The sequence below is a fragment of the Bos taurus genome, chromosome 13, assembly GCF_002263795.3.
Source record: "Bos taurus isolate L1 Dominette 01449 registration number 42190680 breed Hereford chromosome 13, ARS-UCD2.0, whole genome shotgun sequence".
Lineage (NCBI taxonomy): Eukaryota > Metazoa > Chordata > Mammalia > Artiodactyla > Bovidae > Bos > Bos taurus.
Window position 1 is genome coordinate 19,673,339 of NC_037340.1, and position 22,024 is coordinate 19,695,362.

The following is a 22,024-nucleotide window of genomic DNA, read 5'->3' on the forward strand; positions in this document are numbered from 1 at the left end:
GGCTAATCACCTGCCCACTAGAGTTAATCAGTTGCCAGTCCTGGGGTTTGGGGTAACCCGTCCTTCTCCTGTCATCTCCGCCTGCCTCAGTGGCTCCCATGAATAAGAAAACCTCTTGGAAAGGGAAGCAAGCACACAAAATTAACTCCAAATGGCAACGTTCTGTGTAAACTAAGCACAGATTTGGAATCTTTTTATTTGTAAACTAATCTTCTTAGATAAGATTGTTCTGTATTTGTGCATACACTAATGTATGTGCATATAGACGTATTACATATATGCTCACTGACAAAGTGCCTGCTGGCCTTACATTCCATTTTAATGCAAGTCTGAGTCTAAAAAGGAGAAATGCAAGAACAAAACCTGTGATTTACATCTCTAAGCCGAATAACAGAGATAACTGGAGCAGGGTGCACGATTCCCCTTAGGCTCTGGATTTCAAGAGGGGTGAAACGCATTTGAGGACAAGAATTTGAAATTCAAATAATGAAAAGAAATAGTGGAAAATGCTTCTGCAGATACTGACCTTGAAAACAAATGGGTAAATTTTTGTGTTCAGACGCTACAGAAAGTAGAATGAATCGTGTGTCATGCGCTCCGAAGATCAGTATAAAAATAAAGCCTATGAAACCTTGCGATGCTTGTCCCTTGACTGAAGGAAGCAGAAGACAGTGGTTATACAGGAGGGAACATAACAGAGAGAAAATAATAAACAGCGTCATTAGGCAAAACTTAGCATTTGTATGCGTTTCTAACACATACTAATGTCCACTGGATTGGAGACTTTGTGTGGAGCAAATTTCTTTAAAATGGAGTGAATTACAGCCCCTTAACATACAGTTCAAAGTGCACAAATGTCACCATTATCCATAACATGACCAGGGATGGCAGAAAAGATGAAATCTAAACACTGTATATTTCTAAGAAACCTTGAGGACGTGGACCTCATTAGAACCATCATTCCACCTGTGAAAACCGAAACAAGTAGACTTGACAAAAGCATCTAGGGATTTATAGACGTAATACTTATTATCACTAATAGGAGTTGGGCTTCTAAGTCCCAGAACGTCTAGCTGAGGCTATGCCCCTAAGTATTTGGTGCTTTCTTCCAAAGAGTGGTGGTTGTCATGTGGCTGTTTTAATAAGGTTTAATGTAATTGGAACAAAAGCAGAATGTAGCTCCTTGAGTTTTCCCAAAAGCGATTGACGTGGTTTGTCGAAAAAATTTTCGAAAGTGTAAGGTGTGTGTGGTTTTTTTTTTAACTATTTACTAAACAGTGTAGAAGATTGTGTTTATTATCGATGTCAATGTAGGAGTACAAAATCGAGGTTATGCTGTGTTTGTTCTAGTTTTTTCTTGTTTGTTCAGTTTTTCAATGTGTTAACTTATTTCCAAGGAAACTGTTTTTGTTTCTGACTCTTACAAAAATCCAAGATAAATAGAACAACATATTTTCTACCTACAAGAAGTATAATCTCATCAGAGAAATAATAAGGCATGGTAACACCTAAAAAAATAATTCTAGCTCAACATTGAGCAAATCTATAATTACTCGGTCTGTATTAACTCAGGGCTCCATAAATTCAAGGGGAGGAAACATTTACAGGCAACTGAATCTAAGAAAAACTTCACAGAACGAGTGAACCTTGAGTTGGGCTTTGAAAGAATGGAGTTTGGATTGGCAGGAAAAGGAAAAGGGAAACTCCTAAGGAAGAGATGCCAGAATAATTCTGTGCGGTTATCCTTAGATGGGGGACATCAGGGCAGTTGTCCCTGACTTTCAAAGAGCTAACACTTGAAATTCTCCTGGCAGTACAGTGGTCAAGAATACACCTTTCAAGGCAGGGATCATGGGTTCGACCCCTGATCAGGCTAACTAAGATCCCACATGCCTCAGGGCCAAAAATCCAAAACATTAAAAAAAAAAAAAAAAAAAGAAGCAATATTGTTAACAAATTCAAAGTAAAGACTTTAAAAATGTTCCACATCTTTAAAAAAAAATAAAAAAAGCTAATACTAAGAAACAGTAGAGACCCTGGAACTAGCCAAGGCAAAGCTCCTTCAGTTTGTACTTTAAAGTGAAAACCCTGCAGCTAGTACCTGGACTTGCATTTGACCTCCAAGTCACCCTTACTAATTTTTGTTTTTACTCTGCCATTTATCTACTAGGGTTCATATCGTATCTTTTAACTTTTTAAAGACCATTATCAAAAGTCATGTTAACTAGATTTTGTTGTTGTTCAGTCGCTAAATTGTGTTCGACTCTTTGCAACCCCACAGACTGCAGCACACCAGGCTTCCCTGTCCTTCACTATCTCCCAGAGTTTGCCCAAATTCATGTCCATTGAGTCGACGATGCCATCCAACCATCTCATCTTCTGTTGGCCTCTTCTCCTCCTGCCCTCCATCTTTTCCAACATCAGGGTCTTTTCTAATGAGTTGGCTCTTTGCATCAGGTGGCCGAAGTATTGAATCTTTAACTTCAGCATCAGTCCTTCCAATGAATACTCAGGATTGATTTCCTTTAGGATTGACTGGTTTGATCTCTTTGCTGTCCAAGGGACTCTCAAGAGTCTTCTCCAGCACAAGAGTTCAAAAGCATCAATTCTTCAGTGCTCAGCCTTCTTTATGTTCCAACTCTCACATCCTTCCATGACTACTGGAAAAACCACGGCTTTGACTATATGAACTTTTGTCAGCAAAGTGATATCTAAACCAGGTTTAGATACTGTTTTTTAAAAATCCAGTTTAGAGCAAGAAGGAAATGCAGTGTTTTGTTTGTAGCCCCAGCAAAGTCTGGGCTTGCCCTCTCCCTGAGATAACCTTGCAGCTGTGAAAGAGGAGAACATGGTCTGGAGGCTGAGAAAGACACGCGGTTGTAGAGATGTCCTCAGATTATCTTCCCCTGGTACAACTTCTGTTTCTTTTTGCTCCCCTACACCATCATGCTATTGGTTCCCCTCTTGTTCCTGAATTTGCTGCCTGGATCCCGATTCAGACTCTGGACTCCATTCTGGGTGCTCAGTGCGACTCTGGGTGAACCACTCAGGAGTCATTTCAGTCAATTCACTAGTGAATTCAGCAGTGAATCTCCTGTGAAACAAGTGGTTTGACAAAATCAACCGGCTGGTCTAGGAGTGATGTAGACTCGTTGGCAGTAAAGACATGTCACAGAATTCTACTGGCTCACTTTTCAAGCCTGTACCACAAGGACAAGCATTTTAAAAGCCTTCTCAGCCTTTCAGAAAAGAGTGCTACACATATATAGGCCATGTTCAACTCTGCAACCCCATTGACAGCAGCCCACCAGGGTCCCCCATCCCCGGGATTCTCCAGGCAACAACACTGGAGTGGGTTGCCATTTCCTTCTCCAATGCATGAAAGTGAAAATTGAAGGTGAAGTCACTCAGTCGTGTCCGACTCTTAGCAACCCCACGGACTGCAGCCTACCAGGCTCCTCTGCCCATGGGATTTTCCAGGCAAAAGTACTAGAGTGGGGTGCCATTGCCTTCTCCCATATATAAGCTATTACTACTTTTTTCACCCAAAATTTTATATACATAATTATAAGCTATTACTACTTTTTTTCACCAAAACTTTTGTATATATAATTATAAGCTATTATAAGCTCATATGTAAATGTAAGCTATTACTACTTTTTCCACCAAAATTATATATATATATATATATATAATATGTGTAAATATATATATTTCATGCATGTTAAGAATACTTTTCTTCTTAAGTTTAAAGCCTAATGGGAGTAAAAATAAAAGCTTTTGCTAATGGTCTCCTACTATTTGTATGGAAAATTTCCATTGAAGAGATCAATATTGTTACTTATCAGACATTTTACCCAGCTTGTATTTGACATGTCTATCACCCATTTAAGGGAAAAGTATGTTTGAAGACACTGGATTTTAAAGAAGAAAAATTAGAGAAACTTCAAGTTGAAGTTATTATGTTTCAAGACTGCCAAGCCCAACATTACTTCTGCTTCAGTAGCATTTGAACTGTTGTTAACCTGTGTTTCTGAATGTGTATTCGTCAGTGAATAATTAGGGAGAAATTCAGTAGTAAGTCAGTGATAGAAAGGACATTTGACTTCCAAATTTACAAAAGCCTACTTTAAGGTTTAAAATATTATGAAGGCTGTGTGTGTGCTTAATTAGTGAAAATGGGTATTTTGTTTCTGTCAGGGAAGGAGAATAATCTGAGTCATTAAGGAAAATGTCCTGGATTAGCGACATTTTTACAATGCAGTAATAGTCTTACTGTATCACACACACACACAAAGATGTTAAAGACTATAGGTTGGCATGAAATTACATACTGTTTTGAAGAGGGAAGCAGTAAGAGAAAATTCAGCATAGAAAGTTAACAGTTACAAAAATAGGAATGTTCTCTGTCCAGAATTTAGAGTTTGGGGCTGGCATACTTAGTTTGTAAAAGAAAACTCAGCAGAATAAATCAAATGTTTTCCTTAGCATCAGAAAGCCAACCCTCAAAGTCGACGTGCAAAATGCTTGTGTTAAATTGACATCCAGGCATCCCTTTGACCTCTGATTCCATCCACAGGGGGTTCCTGGGTCAGCCCTTCCTTGTCCTCTACACCTTCCTGGATTCTTGCTCCCCAGGGCTGGTTTTTTTATTTACAGGACAAGACCCCCTAACTCTTGATAGCCTAGTCCAAAACCAATAAGAAGGGCAAAGGCTGGAGCATGTGGAGTAGAGGGAGTGGGAAGGCAGAGAAGGTTCTGGAAAGAGAGGACAATAGACATCTAGCCCTTCCCCCATCCTGCCCTTCATGACACAGACACCACCCCAGGTCCCCAAAATTCTGTTATAGAGCCTTTCAAATGGATACACGCTTTCAAAGTGCTCAGCATCCCTGGTTTGCTAAAATAATATTTCTGCAGCCTTTGAGCAATTAGAGAAGTGATTTCCACACTTATCTGTGTTTTGCTTGGTTTTTTGGTGTGTCAATCCAATAAATGAATTCTTTAAATTTTTCTCTTCTTATAGTACCAACAGAGTTAGAGTCAAGGGGTATGATGGTTATGCTCAGAGAGCTGCAAGGCTGTCATGTGAAAGAGGAACTAAATGTGGTCTTTAGGATCAATGAGTGGAAATCACATTAAGTACTGAAGAAACATTTATTGAGGGAACGGATCTGAGGCAAAGTCAGGAAGACTGGGGAGCCTCACCAGGCACTAAAGATGGGCTGAGCTTCCTACCTGGACTCTGTGTGTTTCCTCTTCCTGTTGGTTTTTGAACAAAGCTGAGCAATCCCTTCGTGGAACTCTCAAATTAAAAGTAGACCTTGATGATCACAGTAATCTTTTTCATCATCTCTTAAAAAGTGGGATGCAAGGATTTGTCTTTCACCATAACACAGTAGAAAGTTCTGGTTCTTCTACTAACTAGATTTGAAATATTGAGTTCCTTCAGTGTTCTGGGCTTCAATTTTCTCATCTATAAAATATGATATTGGTTCCTTATCCCTTAGATCTCTTCCCATGGTAAACTTTTGGTAGTTCCATTCATATGCGAGTTAGCTGCGCAGCTGTGTCCAACTCTTTGCAACCCCATGGACTGTAGCCCACCGGGCTGCTCTGTCGGTGGAATTCTCCAAGCAAGGATACTGGAGTGGTGGCCATTCCTTTCTCCAGGAGATCTTCCCGACCCAGGGATCAAACCCAGGTCTCCTACATTGCAGGCAGATTCTTTACCATCTGAGCCATCAGGGAAGCCAGTCCTATTCATGGTATTCACCTTAACATCAGCTAGGTAGTAAAACCAGTGTGTTCCTGATTCCTGTGCTCAGAGACAGACACTGCAGTCAGCCATGCTCTGTGATTCAGCCCCTTTTTACCAAGTATAGACACAGTCTTATATATCAGCACCGTATTTCTTTAGCCTAAAACAGTTGCTAAAACAGTTTCTCAAATCACTGATTCAAATTAAACTTCTAACATGTAAGGCAGATTAGGAGAAGGAATTAAGCTGCCAAATTTATCTCCATCTTCTCAAATTTATGTCATCATTTACAAAGTTGATTCCCTCCCTGGATTCTTTTTTTTTTTTTTTTAATATCTGACCTGTGGCTAGTGCAAGGTAAATGACTTTTCAAAATAACGTAGTAAACACTTTCTTTTCAACACTAGTTCCACCTGTATTATATAATAAAAGGGTCTTAGGATCAAGGAGATTGGTATATGTTGGGTTAAACCAAGTTAAATCAACATTTCATGCTCATGGGACTTCTCAGAGCCTTTATACTGACACAAATTATAGATATTCACAAAAGGAACATTGTGACGTGCAGCATTCCCAAATGATTTGGGGGGAAAAAACATTTTTTTTTCCATGAAGCATTTCATAAGACTGGTGTTCTGAGGGACACATTTGGGACCAGTTTGCTATGATTTCTGCTTTCTACTTTTTTTTTTTTTTTTAAAGAGCAAACAATAGATTGCAAAATGATGAGAACAATAATGATATGATCTAAGTAATTTGCTATTATAAGAGGAAAAAGCAATCAGAATTAATGAAATATCTGAAATACGAGGTTTTTTTTAAACTTTGATTTTCCTGTTCACTGTGGATTTTTTTGTTGTTGTTCAGTCTTTATTTTTATTTTTTTTGGCCCACTTTGTGTAATATGGGCTATTAGCTACCTGACCAGGGATTGAACCTCTGTCCCTGCAGTGGAAGTAGGGATTCTTAACTACTGAACTTCTAGGGAAGTCCCTGAAATATGGGATATTTTAAAAGTAATATAACAGCTTCAAGAACTGCTATGTTTTGAAAGATTCTCAAAGGATCTGTTTTATTGTGTATTTGTAAGTGAACACTTATTTGCGCCAAAATGAAGAACTAAAATGCTGGAAAACTGCCTTATTCCTATTTCTCCCTGTAACTGTATACTATCAATTCTCTTAATAAACTTTTATCCATAGATAGAGCTGTGGATTTTATCCCTTTACATTAAGAGCATTCAAAGAAATTAGGCTGTTTACGGAATAAAAATTTAAATCATTTTATGTATTCTGGTTTTCAGTGAAAAAAAAAATCTCCTTTCCTTTTGAAACAATGAGAGGAAGAAAGGTGGAAGACAGGCTTCTTTCTTCTCTGCTTACCTGTCTTGTTTTTACAGCTGAGTCTTTAGTATTATCAAGGGGAACATTTTATACCATTCTCTAGCTTGTGCTGTGCTTAAGATAAGCTTGTGTTTGGAAATGCTCCCTTTATGCGATGTTTTATTTTACCTAGCTTGACCATATTCTCTTTTCCTTTCTGTTAAGCTTACCATAAAGATATTTGGGGGCTGGGGAGTAGTTGAGATGGTAGGATGAGGGCCATATGATCTCCTGCTTGGGTTAAATCCATGCTCCAACCACAGAGCCATTTCTGTGAGCTGACCCTTTATGTGGTCATATGGTTAAACTTAGCAAGACGGTGCTTCTGCTCTTTGGCTACCCGTAAAGTTTATGGCCACTGCTTGCCTTTTTTCTAAACACACAATTACTCCTCAAGGTCCGTATAAATCATGAGGCCACCTAGGTCATTAAAATTCTCTCCTGTCTCCGTGAACTTGTTCATAACTCAGAGATAGTTAAAAGCTTGCTTTACACCAATTAATTATTCAGTCTGTAAAGCAAATCAGTGATAAGAAAAAAAATTGTGTAAACTAATGTTTAGGCCAATAACCAGTGATTCTCTGCATATTTTGGTCTGTAGCCAGTTTGTGTGTTTTAACACAGACAGAAACCCTCAGTGACATTTGAAGTATTTTATGTCCACAATAGACTTCTCTTATAAAAATTATTCCCTGTATCACAAATCGGAGAAGGCAATGGCACCCCACTCCAGTACTCTTGCCTAGAAAATCCTATGGATGGAGGAGCCTGGAAGGCTGCAGTCCATGGGGTCGCTGAGGGTCGGACATGACTGAGCGACTTCACTTTCACTTTTCACTTTCATGCATTGGAGAAGGAAATGGCAACCCACTCCAGTGTTCTTGCCTGGAGAATCCCAGGGACGGGGCAGCCCTGTGGGCTGCCGTCTATGGAGTCGCATAGAGTCAGACATGACTGAAGTGACTTAGCAGTATCACAAATTGACTTGTGGTTACAGAATATATCCTAGGTTAGTATGACTAGTCACACTAACATATCCATGTTAGTATGGCTACTAGTAACCCAGTCATCTGCAGTTAAAACATCTGATTTTGACTTGATAGAATTTTTAATAATGAAAAAGTTGAAAAAGAGCCAACACCCTAAGCACAAAAGCTTCGGATACTAAGAATGACTTACAGCAAACAGAATGTTGCTTTCAATAAACATGAGGGATTAAGGAAACTCTGTCTACGGCATGATCAATTTTTCTGGTGTGCATTTCATTCTAGCAAAATAAATGCATTGGGCCCATATCTAAGTTTCATGTTTCTTGGCTGTGGTTAGCTCAGGGGTTTGTACTCTTAAGTAAACCTTAAGGGTCTACTGAACAGAACAGCACCATTTTTATTTGGGTCGGTACCAACTGCCCATCCTAAAACTCAGCTCAACCTTTCTTTTACCATCAGTATATCTAAAAAGAAGAAACACCTATCTTTCACTGAACCCATTTTTTATTCAGCATCTTTTGGTTTCCACTTTTTTAGAAAAAAATGGGCAATCGTTAATAGAGTCAGGGTCTTCCCCACTCCAGAATAATCTCACTTACCTGATGCTGATAATGTTCTACTGTGCTTACTGCAAAGAAAGAGGGGGAAAAAAGCCTTTAAAAAAATGAATATTTGCCAACTTTAGTTCCTGCAGCTCTTGATGAGCAAACTACCTGGATCCCCACTGAATAATTACTAATGAATCAGGAGGATTTTTTTTTTTAACTCTTAAAATTAACACATTAGGTCCTATCATCTAAAACAGAATTATGGCTTTGTTTCTTTTTCCAAAGAATTAAAAAGGAAACTTGCAGATTATGACCTTGCTAGATCTTAAGGCAGAGTCGCTGCTTTTCTAGAACTGGAAGTTGCCCCCTGGTGTGTCTCCACCATACCAATTAAGGGGGCTTTTTGAGCAAATTCAGCACTGCATGCCGACAGCACTAATCCAATTGCAGATCATTAAATCAGTTGGGTACATCAGTGGAAACACTTAATGGATTTAGTGATTTCTTTAAAAAAAAAAGTGTTGTAATATATAAAAATTAGCTTCTTTAACTCCATTATTGACTTTTGGGACAGCAGAGAATGTGGGAGTTAGATGGCATCACTGACTCAGTGGACACGAATTTGAGCAAATGCCAGGAGATATCGAACAACAGAGGAGCCTGGCATGCTGCAGTCCATGGGGTCTCAAAGAATTGGACACAACTTAGAGACTGAATAATAATAACAACAACCTTGGCAAGGCCTATTGTCATTCCAAATAGTAATTTTCAGGGTATTGAGTTATGTCATCTTCTGATAGAGATCTTCTGATAGAGAGCTAGTCATCTTCTGATAGATCCCCCCAGGGAGATATTAATAGCAGTAGCCAAGCTTCTGCGCTACCTAGACTACAGCCTGTCTTGAACTGCATACTATGTATGATTTGGAAAACAAAGCCGTGCTCCACCTGGTTTTCTGTGCATTTTTCTCTTTGCTTCTCCTGCATTCCAGCCTCATTTGGAAGGGGACATCAGCATGTATTATTTCACTGAGTCCTCCCTCTCATCGTTGCAAGTTAATTATTTTGTCCATTTTTGCAGGTGAGCAACTGAGGCTTACAGATGTCAGTAAATGACACTCAGCTAGTCAGTGACAAGAGTGTGAGGACTTGGGTCACAGTCACCCCAGTGTGGCTAATTTGATGGATGGCCAGGCAGGTAGCACCTCCTGCCCCATGGTTCCCTTTGAGACTTTGTGGGAGGTCAAAGATGGGGCACGTCTTAATAGATTAAAGGTGCAGGAGTGAGTCCTTCCTGAAGCTCAGAGCCCACACTTGAACCCAGTTTTGTTTTTTTGTTGTTTGAATTTCTTTTTTAATATTTGTTTGTTTTTGCTATGTTAGGTCTTTGTTGCTGTGCACGGGCTTTCTCTAGCTCCGGTGGTCAGAGTCTACTCTCTAGCTGTGGCGCGGGTTTCCCGTTGCAGTGGCTTCTCTTGTTGGAGCACACAGGCCCAGCAGTTGTGGCCACGGACTTAGTTGCCCGGCAGCAATGTGGAATCTTCCTGAACCAGGGATCGAACCTGTGTCCCCTGCATTGGCAGGCGGATTCTTCACTGCTGGACCACCAGAGAAGTCCCAGAACCCCGCTTTTTAACGCCCCGCCTCTCTCTCCACTTTATCCCCATGAGAAGGCTGAGAGAAGAGGAGCAGAGAGAGGAGAACAGGCTTTATTTAAAACAAACAAACAAAACCCAAAACTTTAGGATTTAAAGTAAATAAGAAGGAAGTAAATGTGTCCAAGACGCCCCCTCTTGTCACTTTTTGATGACTTGACTAGCTATATAAACCCATCTTGAGACAATCCATGAAAGTTAATTCCTTTTTTTTTTTACCCTGAGAACAGTGGAAAGTTGGCAAGAACTAAAAATTTTCTATGAAATAGGGAGGCGAACAAGTTGTAAATGATGTTAATATCTTCCAGATGGCACCGTTTTACTTGGGAACCGAATTTATTGTAATTAAAGGCATGTGAATTTTTCTATAAATACTGAACTTTGCAAGTTTGACACTGGACGACTCCATTACCTCGGAGTTGTTTTAAGGGAGACGTCCTTGATCTTCCATTTGAAATGCATCTTTGGATTTCATAATCTGAGTTTAACCATAGAGATATTTTCCCATGTGAAGCATTTTTTAATCTTCTATGCCAATAAATCTTAATTATAAAGTGAGATCCCACAGAAATGAGAAATTCAAACTCCAAACATTTTCTGTTAAAATTATATATATTTTGACCATTCTTTTACACCATGTCTTGAGTTCTTTTATATATTTATTTTTGGATTAAGCTATTATCACTCTTCTGTCTCTAGACATATGTGTTGGACAATTTTGCAGTGTCTGTTTTTGCTTCAATCAGAAGCACACGGCTCGCTCCAGAAACCTGCTTTCCTTTCTGTGATTGAGGACCATGGGCTCAGGGCTCCCAAACCAACAGCCAGTGCGGCCCGAGAACCAGCAGGTGGAACCTCTGCCCTATTGTCCCCTTTGAGACTTTAGCTTCCAGCCTTGCTGCAGTCCCGCACCCCTGCCCTTTGTCTTACCCTGGATCTTACTAGCCTTTACCCTTTCAGGGGATGTACATGGACCATCCCCACTGCTTGAGTTTGTACTGCAGCTTCCAAGCTTCATGTATCCATCCAGAGCTGGGTCTGGATAGAATCCTCAAGCCTGGTTACACACAGCTTCTTCTAGTTAATCATCTGTTAATCTAGGTGCTGCTGTACAGGGATTCTGCAGATTTAATTATGTTGCCAGATCAGATGACCTTGAGAAAGGGAGGCTATCCTGGGTGAGCCTGGCCTAATCAGGTGAATGCTCACTAAGGACCCATCTTTTCTTGAGGGGTTTTGAAGCATAGGAAGAATCCAGTGTGAGGGAACATCTCTGTTGCTGGCTTTGAAGCTGGAGAGAGCAGTGTAGCAAGGAAGGCGGGTGGCCCCTGGGATCTGAGAGCAGCCCCCAGCTGGCAGCGAGCAAGGAGATGGGGACTGTAGTTCCCTAACTGCAGGAAACTGCCACAGCAATATGAACTGTAATGAAGACACAGAACTCAGATGAGAACGTAGCCCTGTGGACACTTGACTTCTGTCTTCCGTCTTATGATACACTGAGTCGAAACCCTAGCCAGGCCAGTGTATGCCTGCATGCTGAGTAGCTTCAGTCATCTCTGACTCTTTGTGACCTCATGGACCATAGCCCGCCAGGCTCCTCTGTCAATGGGATTCTCCAGGCAAGAATAGTGGAGTGAGTTCCCATGCCCTCCTCTCGGGGACCTTCCCAAACCAGGGATGGAACCCTTGTCTCCGGCATCTCCTGCACTGACAGGCAGGTTCTTTACCACTAGCACCACCCGGGAAGCCTTTGACCTGAGCTAATAAATGTGTGCTGTTTTAAGCCCCTATGTCTGGAGTGACTTATTACACAGCAGCAGGAAACTCTCTGCTACCGGCGGAATGTTTATTATCACAATTTCTCTCTTTTGCTAGTTGGTCTTAACAAGCCATGACCCACTCCCTTTGATTCAGTTCAGTTCAGTCACTTAGTCGTGTCCGACTCTTTGTGACCCTGTGAACCACAGCATGCCAGGCCTCCCTGTCCATCACCAGCTCTTAGAGTCTACCCAAACTCACGTCCATTGAATCGATGATGCCACCCAACCGTCTCATCCTCTGTCGTCCCCTTCTCTTCCTGCCCTCAATCTTTCCCAGCATCAGGGTCTTTTCAAATGAGTCAGCTCTTCGAATCAGGTGGCCAAAGTATTGGAGTCTCAGCTTCTACATCAGTCCTTCCAATGAGCACCCAGGACTGATCTCCTTTAGGATGGATTGGTTGGATCTCCCTGCAGTCCAAGGGACTCTGAAGAGTCTTCTCCATCTAACTCCCTTTGATTAGCCCTTTGTATTACTGCAGTGAAAACCATTTAATATTTCTTTTTACTCCAGTAAAAGATTTTCTTTAAAGATTTTCCTTCTTCAGTTTTGTAATAACCTCATTTCCTGGGACTGTTCACTTTTATACATATTGTTATACTATTACCTAACCTATTAATCATCCATTTTCTATGGATGCAATAAAATTACTGATATTCATTATCACGGCCCTGAGGCATTACAAAAGCTTAAAAATGAAAATGTTAACATGTGAGATCAAGCTTTGTGAGTTTCACTGTATTCTGTTTATTTGAGAAGAGGCTATCTGACTATGATGCATATGGAAATCTTTACTGAGCTTTAATCAAAGGAGCCACACAGGAAAGGTGTCAGGTGGACTCTGTGGCATTGGAACTTCCTGGAGGAGAATGATCTGGAGACCTATGAACAAGTAACGATAGTAACACTGTGTGGGCCTTTGAGGAGGACAATGATGCTGAACAAAAGACAGTGTTTGTAGCAATTTGTTGATTCAAGAGAAGTAAGATGTTTAATATCCCATTTACCATCAATGGAGTAGGTTACTAGAGAGAGATGGTTTGGCTGAAGTACATGCAGCAGCCAGTGAGCAAAGCTGCCTGGTCTTTTAGCTCCTGGCTCTTCGTGGTTCTGTGGCATAGACCAGGCCGGCCAGCGGTCACACCTGCACCCTGGCACTTGTGCTTACCTCAGAGTTCAGTAGACAGTAAACCCTTAGTCTCCTCATAGCTGGAACATGAGTTTGGGTGATAAGATCAGTGAAGGAACTTGATGGTGGGGCAACAGAAATGCGACTCAAATCCTAACCTGCTACTCCAATGTCTCACAGGCAGCCACCTCCAACTGGGAAAAAATGCAGACAATGTCAGCAGTCTAAAACGTCATGCAAATCCACATAAACACACAACAGTGAAAAAGTATTACTTCCAGCATTTCAGAAAGTATGAAATCCAATCTGGTTCATTTTAACTTTCTAATACTGCCTCCCCACCCCTGCCCTGCCAAATACAGGGAGTTTCATTGATCCTGTTGTTTTAAAAGCAAAAGGCAAAGCCTTTGATTTATTTCCAAATAAAGCATCATTGAAGGTACTGTTTTCTGACCAATAAACAGGGTTGTTAGCTGCATCGCAAGGTGTTGATTTGATACTTTATGCATAGATATTAATGCTTTTCAAAATAACTTTATCTGATGACAAAGGAACACTTGTTCATTATAAAAATTTTGAAAGATACAGAAATAATAATAGAGAAATAATCTCACCACCCAGAGATAAACACTTGTTAACACCTTTCATTCCTTCCTGTTCTTTTACTTCATACAAATAAAAGTAGAGGATATCTTGTGGATAGAGTTTTATGTTCTGATTTTTCACTTATTTATCATAAGCATTTTTCCTTTATTATAAGACACTTTTGTTGAACATTCTTTTGAATAGCTGCATAGTATTCCTCCATATGAATGTATGTAAGTTCCTTCTTCCTTCCTTTCTATCTGCCTTATTTCCATTTTCCCCATTATTATAAAGCTTCAGGCAATACTTTTTGCATACATATTTGACATGATTCCAGTTTATTTCTTTTGAATAGATTTCTAAAGAGTCCTTTACAACAGAAAAGATTGTGAGCCTTATAAGGCTTTTCTTATATTTCCCTTGATTAGAACATTGCAAGGAAGCCAGAACAGTTAAGAGGTGGATCGTGTAAAATCGCTCAGAAACACAGACGAAAACTAATTGGCCCCTCCTAGCTCCATCACTGTATATTTTTATATCCCTGTCCTCTTTCTAATACTCTTAAGAAAAAAAAAATCTGTTCTCTTCTGGGGAATAGGGAAGGTAATTCTTGGGCAGCAGCACAGTAATCGTTTACAGCTTGCTCAGTTGGGATGGCTATTAATGCCTCGTGTAAAATAGACCAAAGATCCAAAGAAACACATTTTTGCAGGTGAAAATTATTGTAGCCAGCATCATTTCTCACTCTGGTTTATGATGTCAGGTATCGAATTTCTCCATTATTAACGTAGGTATGCACGCGGGGGAAGATCCTTTTGGAAGGAGATTAAAAAGACACCATTACCTAAAATCCCCCTTCTCAACAACTTGAGAATGTCCAGAAGCTGTGAGGGGGGTTGGTACAGTAGCTCCCCATACAGACAACACCCTACAGAGGATTAATTGTTTTTTTTTTTTTTTTTTAACCATTAACGGGCCCCACCATAGAGTCAGGGGTCATTTGCACTCAGAGGAGAAAACCCGACTTAAGTAAAGTGTGCTATTTGTCTATTCAGCACTGCATACCTAGAAAGCCTCCCAAACCACACTGAAGACATTTCTCATTTTCCCATCTCTTTTCCCCTTCCTTGGCCATTTTCCTAAAACCATAATTTAAACTTTCCAGAAGAAAATAATAATAACAATAATCTCTGAGTAATCCTTTCAAGAATTCTTAGAAGGAAATCTTTATTCTTTTATCACTCTTATGGGAAACCTAACTCGTGATTACTATTAGGATTCAAAATGTTTTTACCACCCACATATACCCAGGTAGGGTGAGGGTTGGAGATATGTCAACAAGATGCCTGGGACTTAAGAAGCCTGGGCTTAAAGCCAGGAACACTCATGAGAAGAGCCCCCACCCCACCACCGCCCCGGCCAAGCCTTCACACCTGAAAAAGGAAACCTTGGGGAAATGTTTTTAATTGTAAGAAGGTTAAGCAGAGAGAGCTTTGCTTTATTCCCAGTAAAGGTTGGCTGCTTTACCATTATTCGTGCTGGAAGTGAAAGCTTTAAGGTAGAAGGTTTAAGAAGAAAGATGGGGGAATTCCCTGACAATCCAGTGGTTAGGACTCTGCAAGTCCAGTGCAGGGGTCTGGATTTGATCCATGGTCAGAGAACTAAGATCCCACAAACCTTGCAGTACAGCCAAAATTTTTTTAAAAGACAATTTTTTTTTAAGAGATGGCCAAATCCATAAGATGCTGGCATTCCTATGATGAAATGTGGGGCGGTGATGTCTGAGGAAGGGCTTTCCTGCACAGGTGGGTGGTACACTGTGGACCCAGATGCAGCCTCCATGTCACCTGGAACATTCTTTTTCTGGAGCAGGACTCCAAAGAAACAGATGGGTTAACTTTGTGAACCCTCATCCGTGTGCTACATCTCTTCAGTGGTGTCCAACTCTTTGTGACTCTCTGAACTGTAGCCAGCCAGGCGCCTCTGTCCATGGGGATTCTCCAGGCAAGAATACTGGAGTCGGTTGCCATGGCCTCCTCCAGGACATCTTCCCGACCCAGGGATCGAACCCGAGTCTCTTATGTCTCCTGCATTGGCAGGCAGGTTCTTTACCACTAGCGCCGCCTGGGAAGTCCATGAACCCTCCACTAGCTTCTCTGAATGAGTCCCAAGACACCATCCCCAACTCTCCTCCTGAGCCCAAGCTTGTGGGTCCAGAATGCAAGTCAGACAGGTGCCTCCAGGCTCACCTGTGCAGGTCTCTGGTTTCAGGACCGAGGATGATAGCATCGCAAGGAACGCAGTGCTTGCCACGCCAGCAGCAGTAACAGAGCAGTGCAGCCGGCTGGGGGACCAAAATTTGCAAACTCAGGATCCTGGGCCTCAGGCCAATGCAGGCTGGGTGCGTTACTGTGGTGACACATTAAGTCTCTGGGGAGGGATGCTGACACACCAGCTGCGTTCCTGGCATCACATTTGCCAGCGAGAAACTTATGGAGTGGAACTGGTCTCAACTTCAGAGGGAGAGGCTGGCTGCTTTTTTAACTTCCTTGGCAGTATCACCCTTTGCAATTTGTACGCGTACACCCTCCTGAATATTTACATGAACCGCTCTCTGTGATACATTTGGGGGCGCCTGTCGGATGGTACCGGGAAGGAAAGTGCTAAAATGATAGCAGCATCCTGGCATATAAATGCAACTATTGTGTCCCTGAAAAATCCCATTGCCTAAAATTGGCACTTAAGATGCAGTGACTTATCTCTTGCTGGGTAGAACGTCTAGTCCCTCTGCCCCTTTTAAAAATAGCTTTTACTGTTGCCAAGAGGAGAGCTTAGAATTTACCACTAGCAGATAATGTGGATTAAAAGACTAGCTTCCTCCCGTTATACATCCCCAGCAGTCTAATAGCTGAGTTCTCTCATACCTGGGAGAGAGGTCTCTGCAGAAATGCCCTTTAGTCCTCAGAATGGCTGACCCACCTCTCTGATTTGTGTCTGGAAGGCAAAATGGACTAGGATGTGGCCACTTAGTATTCAGACCATGTCGGGATGCAAGTAAAAAGCCTATAGAGCAGCGCTGGACGCACGGTCGCCAGGCCAAACACAGCCAGCCTCTCAAATCACAGTTAAATTATAAGCGAGTGTGGGGTAAACTGCGCAGACCTGCCTAGTCAATGAAGCTGCAGAGATAAAAGGAATTACTGCATAAATGCCAGCTCGTGAGGCTTTCAGGAGTACAGAGGCGAGGTTCTTTCCAGTGGCCCTCGGTTGACTATAAAAAGCCACTGAGGATTTTGAACATAACACCGTCTTCTTCCTCCTCCTCATCCTCCAGTTCTCCTCCTCCTCCTCCTCCTTTGTCTGAGCATGCCAAGCATCTCCCAATGTATAGAGAAACAAACAGTTCCTCTGTGTGGCTCCATAGTTTTTCAGAGGACAGTGATGCTCACTGGCCAGTGATTGCTCTTGCAATCAGCAGATGCAGCAAGGGAAATGCAGTTAATACAATAATTCACATATGTTAATACTTCATTCCATCACTGTCAGCTTTATTTTCTTCTTGATATACACAAGCCTGGCACACAGTCTTAACTGATGAGGTAATGTCATTTTTAATTGAGAGAGCCTTAAGCTATCCACTTGGACTCGTGATAGCATCTTTGCAGTTGTCTCATGAGACTTTACATAAACATAAGTCATGTGTCCTGGACAGTTTGAAAAGGATTGCTAAGGATGACATTGGTCATCATGAAGATTTCCCGCACTTTGATCTCTTTTAAATTGCCAGATGCAGTTTATGTTACTGCCATATTTTAGCCATCCCTGAAATGAATATATCCCAGGACTTTTGAATCAAGTTCAACAGAGAAATGCAGGTTTGAAATGAGTGGATTGTAATGTCTTCATGTCAGTTCTAGAAGAAATATGGAATCCAAATGAGATTATCTGGTTATCTGACTCCTAGGTGACTTGGCAAATAAATAATAAAAAGAAAAGGAAGAGCAAGACACTAAGAAATAGATAATGCCAAACAAACAAAAATATTCCTGTTTTCCTAGGAGATGCTACTTTACTGGAAATGGATTTCCATATTTTAGAGATGAAGAAGGTTTATCCAAGCATATGCATTATCTCAGGGCATTCTTTAGGCTAGTATTTTATTACTACTCCCTTTATCATTATCTCAGTGTATTATCATTAAGCCTGAATTTTTAAAAATCATAGCACTTTGATGATTCCAAGTCTATCATATTTTCTTTTCCAATGACAGCATTCCTTTAAAGATTCAGGCTGGTAGTAAACACTTACTTCTGAATTTTAAATAAACTTTTTTCCTTGTAGAGATTATGTTCTACAGTTCAAGTTGTAGTTTTAGGGGAAGAAAATCTTTGTTTTGACCACAGTGGATACTGAGAGAGGTTTTTTTCCTGCGAAGCCTGGAGTTTGGTGGAATTGAGTTAAATAGTAAAGAATCTGTTTATTATTCTGTGGCCATATGTTTAGAGGGTCGCTCACAGAAATCAAAGTATTATTCATAGAGAGCTCCAGCCAAGGAGACATTTTGAATTCATAAAAGAACTTCACAGTTTGAAAAGAATGCATAGCATTATGTATTGACACCCCCTCCCCAACCCCAGACAAAGGAACACAACTTAATAATAGAGAATTGTACTCATGAGATTTTCCTTTTTCTTGTTAATTGGTTACTTTAACTGACATTGTCTGCAAGTATAATGGACACCATTATTCTTAACAGTTCTGCGTTACCAGATGATGTGCACGGACATGATGTAGCCCATTTTAATTATTTCATTTTGCTAGACTTTTTTTTTCCCTCTCTGTGAAATCCAGCAGTGAATGCAGATAGCACTTATTTTTTCTCCTGACAGACCATGGTGGAGAATGCTGGCTTCTAAATGATTGAAATTAAAAGGACTTCTCTCCCTAACCTGATGTTTCCTTCCGCCTTTGTCTCAGGTATGACTATGTGGAAGTCATCGATGGAGAAAACGAAAGTGGACGTGTGTTGGGAAAGTTCTGTGGAAAGATCGCCCCTTCTTCTTTCGTGTCCTCAGGGCCATTTCTCTTTATCAAATTTGTCTCTGACTATGAGACACACGGGGCAGGATTTTCCATACGTTATGAAATTTTCAAGAAAGGTAAGTGACTTACAGACCAAGTGTGACTGAGTGGTCACGAACCTCACTTGATCTCGTGAAAGACAAAAGTGGAAAGAAAGACCAGGAGTAATGTTTCTAATCTTTTGGTAAAAAGTCAGATATTCCCCTTACAAAAAATGTTGAAAATACACATTTTCACAAAGGAAAAGTTACCCACTGTATGGAGGAAGTATGTTTAAAAAGCTATTTAAATGTATTTTAGGAATCAGAATTTCATCATTCTAATATACTGACCAGTGTTTTTAAAGTATATACTCCTTTTAAAGCTCCTTTAAGAACATTTGTTCTTTTCTTTCTTCTTCAGAAATAACTTGGATCTACTCTTAAAGTTTTATTTCTTTCATTAAAAAATGCGTGAGTCCCTCTTACCTGAAAATGATGTATTGGGCTGGCCAAAAATTTCGTTCAGGTTTTTCTGTACGATGGTATGGAAAAAATGCGAATGAACTTTTTGGCCAGCTCAATACTTCCTGTTCCCTTTATTTTATTGCAAAATTCAAAACTGGTCGCTCCCAGGAAAATCCAAGCAGTAGTCCACTAGCCTTAGAGTTTTAAAAACTTTTGGAGGAAGAAGCTTTCCATTAACAGAAACATGGTTAGGGCAAGAACTTCTTGGAGAAAACAAAATCATAATGTTTTAAATGACATTCCCCTTCAGAATTAATTATCCACTTGCCCCCTCCAAAATAATCACTTACTAATCTTCTCTCAGGGCTTCCCTCGTGGCTCAGTGGTAAGATAATAGAGAATCTGCCTGCAATGTGAGAGACCTGGGTTCAACCCCTGGGTTGGGAAGATCTCCTGGAGAAGGAAATGGCAACCCACTCCAGTATACTTGCCTGGAGAATCCCATGGACAAAAGAGCCTGGCGGGCTGCAGTCAATGGAGTCATAAGAGTTGGACATGGCTCAGTGACTAAAGCACAACCATCTTCTGTCACAGTGGTATATATTGGGACAGGATAGAATCTGAGCCTGTATCGTCTCCCAGGTTTGAGGAATTAAACTCACATGTCAGCCAGTTAATAAAAATTGTACCTTTATTTGGATGTCACTGTTTTCCACAGCAGCCTGTAGATTCCTGCTATGAATTCAGTCCCGCCTTCCCTTTTAAGTTGACATTAATGTGTGGGAGACCCTCCAGGGACAGAGGTGCCAGATTTAAATGTATTGTCCTGGAATATATGAAAAAGAGCTTATTTAATAGAAAAAAATCTAACCACACCAAATTCGAAAGCCTAAGGTCTTGTGGGTCAGTGACCACCGAGAATAACAAAAAAGGACTTTAAGCGTTTCTGGGGGCATTGGCACAATATCTTTAAATTTCAAAGAACTCTGGTACTATCCCATATAAATATGGATAGATGGAGAGAACTTTCTTCAGAAATTCATCTGAGTACATGCTTAGAAAGCTTTTAGTATAAATAACAGCAGACGTAGGATCTCAGTGGGCTCACATGACTACGTATGTATTTCCTTGTGTTGAAAGCTGTTTGACCTGTGTAAATCCACGTAAGCATAGGTACACGCACGCACAAACATACCCAATTGCTTGCTTACCTGCACCTGACAGCATCAAAGAAAGTGTCAGAAAAAGAGGTAAGAACAGCGTTTCATTGTCAGTGTTTCTCAAAGATCTGAAGGTGGTGGGTGCAGAAATAGCAAGATCCTCCCTAAGTCATTAAGAATTCTGCTTCCTTTCAGATGAGCTCAGCCCTCAAATTTCTGTTAGTCTCAGATGCACTGGGATTTCCCCTCTTTCCTCACTGCCCAATGCCATTCTTGAGACTTGAAGCCTTATTTTCTTCTACATCCAATATAGCTGCTGGTTCTTTTGGATTTTTGTTCAAAAGTCTCAGAGAGTCACGGCTTCAGAAATTCCGAATCACCAGACTGTACACCTGAACCTTATATAATCTTATAAATCAACTATAGCTCAATTAAAAAGAGAGTGTCACAGCTTTCTTTCCACATCCTCTGCCATTGAACAAATTGAACTGTCTAACGGTTATCCCCGTGCTTTCTAATCCTACACATAGCCTCTCAAACAGTCATCAGACTGCTATCCCCAGAATGCCTATGACGGGTATTTGTCACCTGTCAGGTGACGCCTCCGTGTTCTCTGAGGTCATGCTCAGGTCTTGACATCAGCTGCTCCCAACCTTCCTGGCTTCACTTGCATGAACTCACAGCCTATCTTCCTGCCCCAGGTTGGTGGGTGCGCTGGGTGAGGCCCAGCAGATCTGCACATGAATTTTGATTCGGCCGCTGCCCATCTGTGTGAATGTTCAGAGCCTTGGATTCCTCATCTGAAAAATGGATAACTGTATCTAGCACTGGCTCTTTGTGAAGATGGGTTGAAATGAAAACACATAGCAGAGCATGTCCCAGAAGTTGTGTGCCATACACACTAACTGTTGCAATGAAGCTGGTCCCTCCAAATTGTACAGCACTCTCTCTCTCTTCTGGCTTAAGCCTCTTAACCTCCATGGAAACCTGGCTCCAAGTTTATTATTCTTAATTAATGTACTTTTCATTTCCTACACTTACCCAGCTTGCCCCCTATCGCACAGCACAAATATATGCTTATAGATACTGTGTGTATATATACACAAACACAACTGTATTTCACTAACCAGGATGTTTTTCCTAAATATTTTCAAGTTTTATCACATATATGTGTCTCATTTCCCAACTAAATTAGTACCACCTAAAAAAGAAAACATCTTTCTCCCTTGTTGCACACACTATAGTTCTTACAGATACTCCATTGAAAGTCATAAACTAGTAGGATACATTCACACTCACATAGGTTCACAGACATTCTTTTCTTGAAAGTAATTTCATGATAAGTATTATAGAACTTCTGTTCTTTGAAAAACATAGCACTTCTTTCAGGCTGCAGCAATTTCAGATTTCTTCAAAACACATAAATTAGACTAATCATAATTAGAACCAAGGCATTATTCGTTCACCTGT

General features: G+C 40.7%; 1 protein-coding gene across 5 annotated transcripts in view; it reads left to right on the plus strand.

Moving 5' to 3' along the window:
- NRP1 (neuropilin 1) overlaps positions 1-22,024 on the plus strand; it is a 147,333-nt gene that overhangs the window by 38,482 nt on the left and 86,827 nt on the right. For all 5 annotated transcript variants that reach the window (XM_025000766.2, XM_010811132.4, XM_010811133.4 and 2 more), the window contains exon 3: positions 18,844-19,025. In XM_025000766.2, coding sequence (XP_024856534.1) covers positions 18,844-19,025 — 182 coding nt within the window. The remainder of the gene's footprint in view (positions 1-18,843; positions 19,026-22,024) is intronic.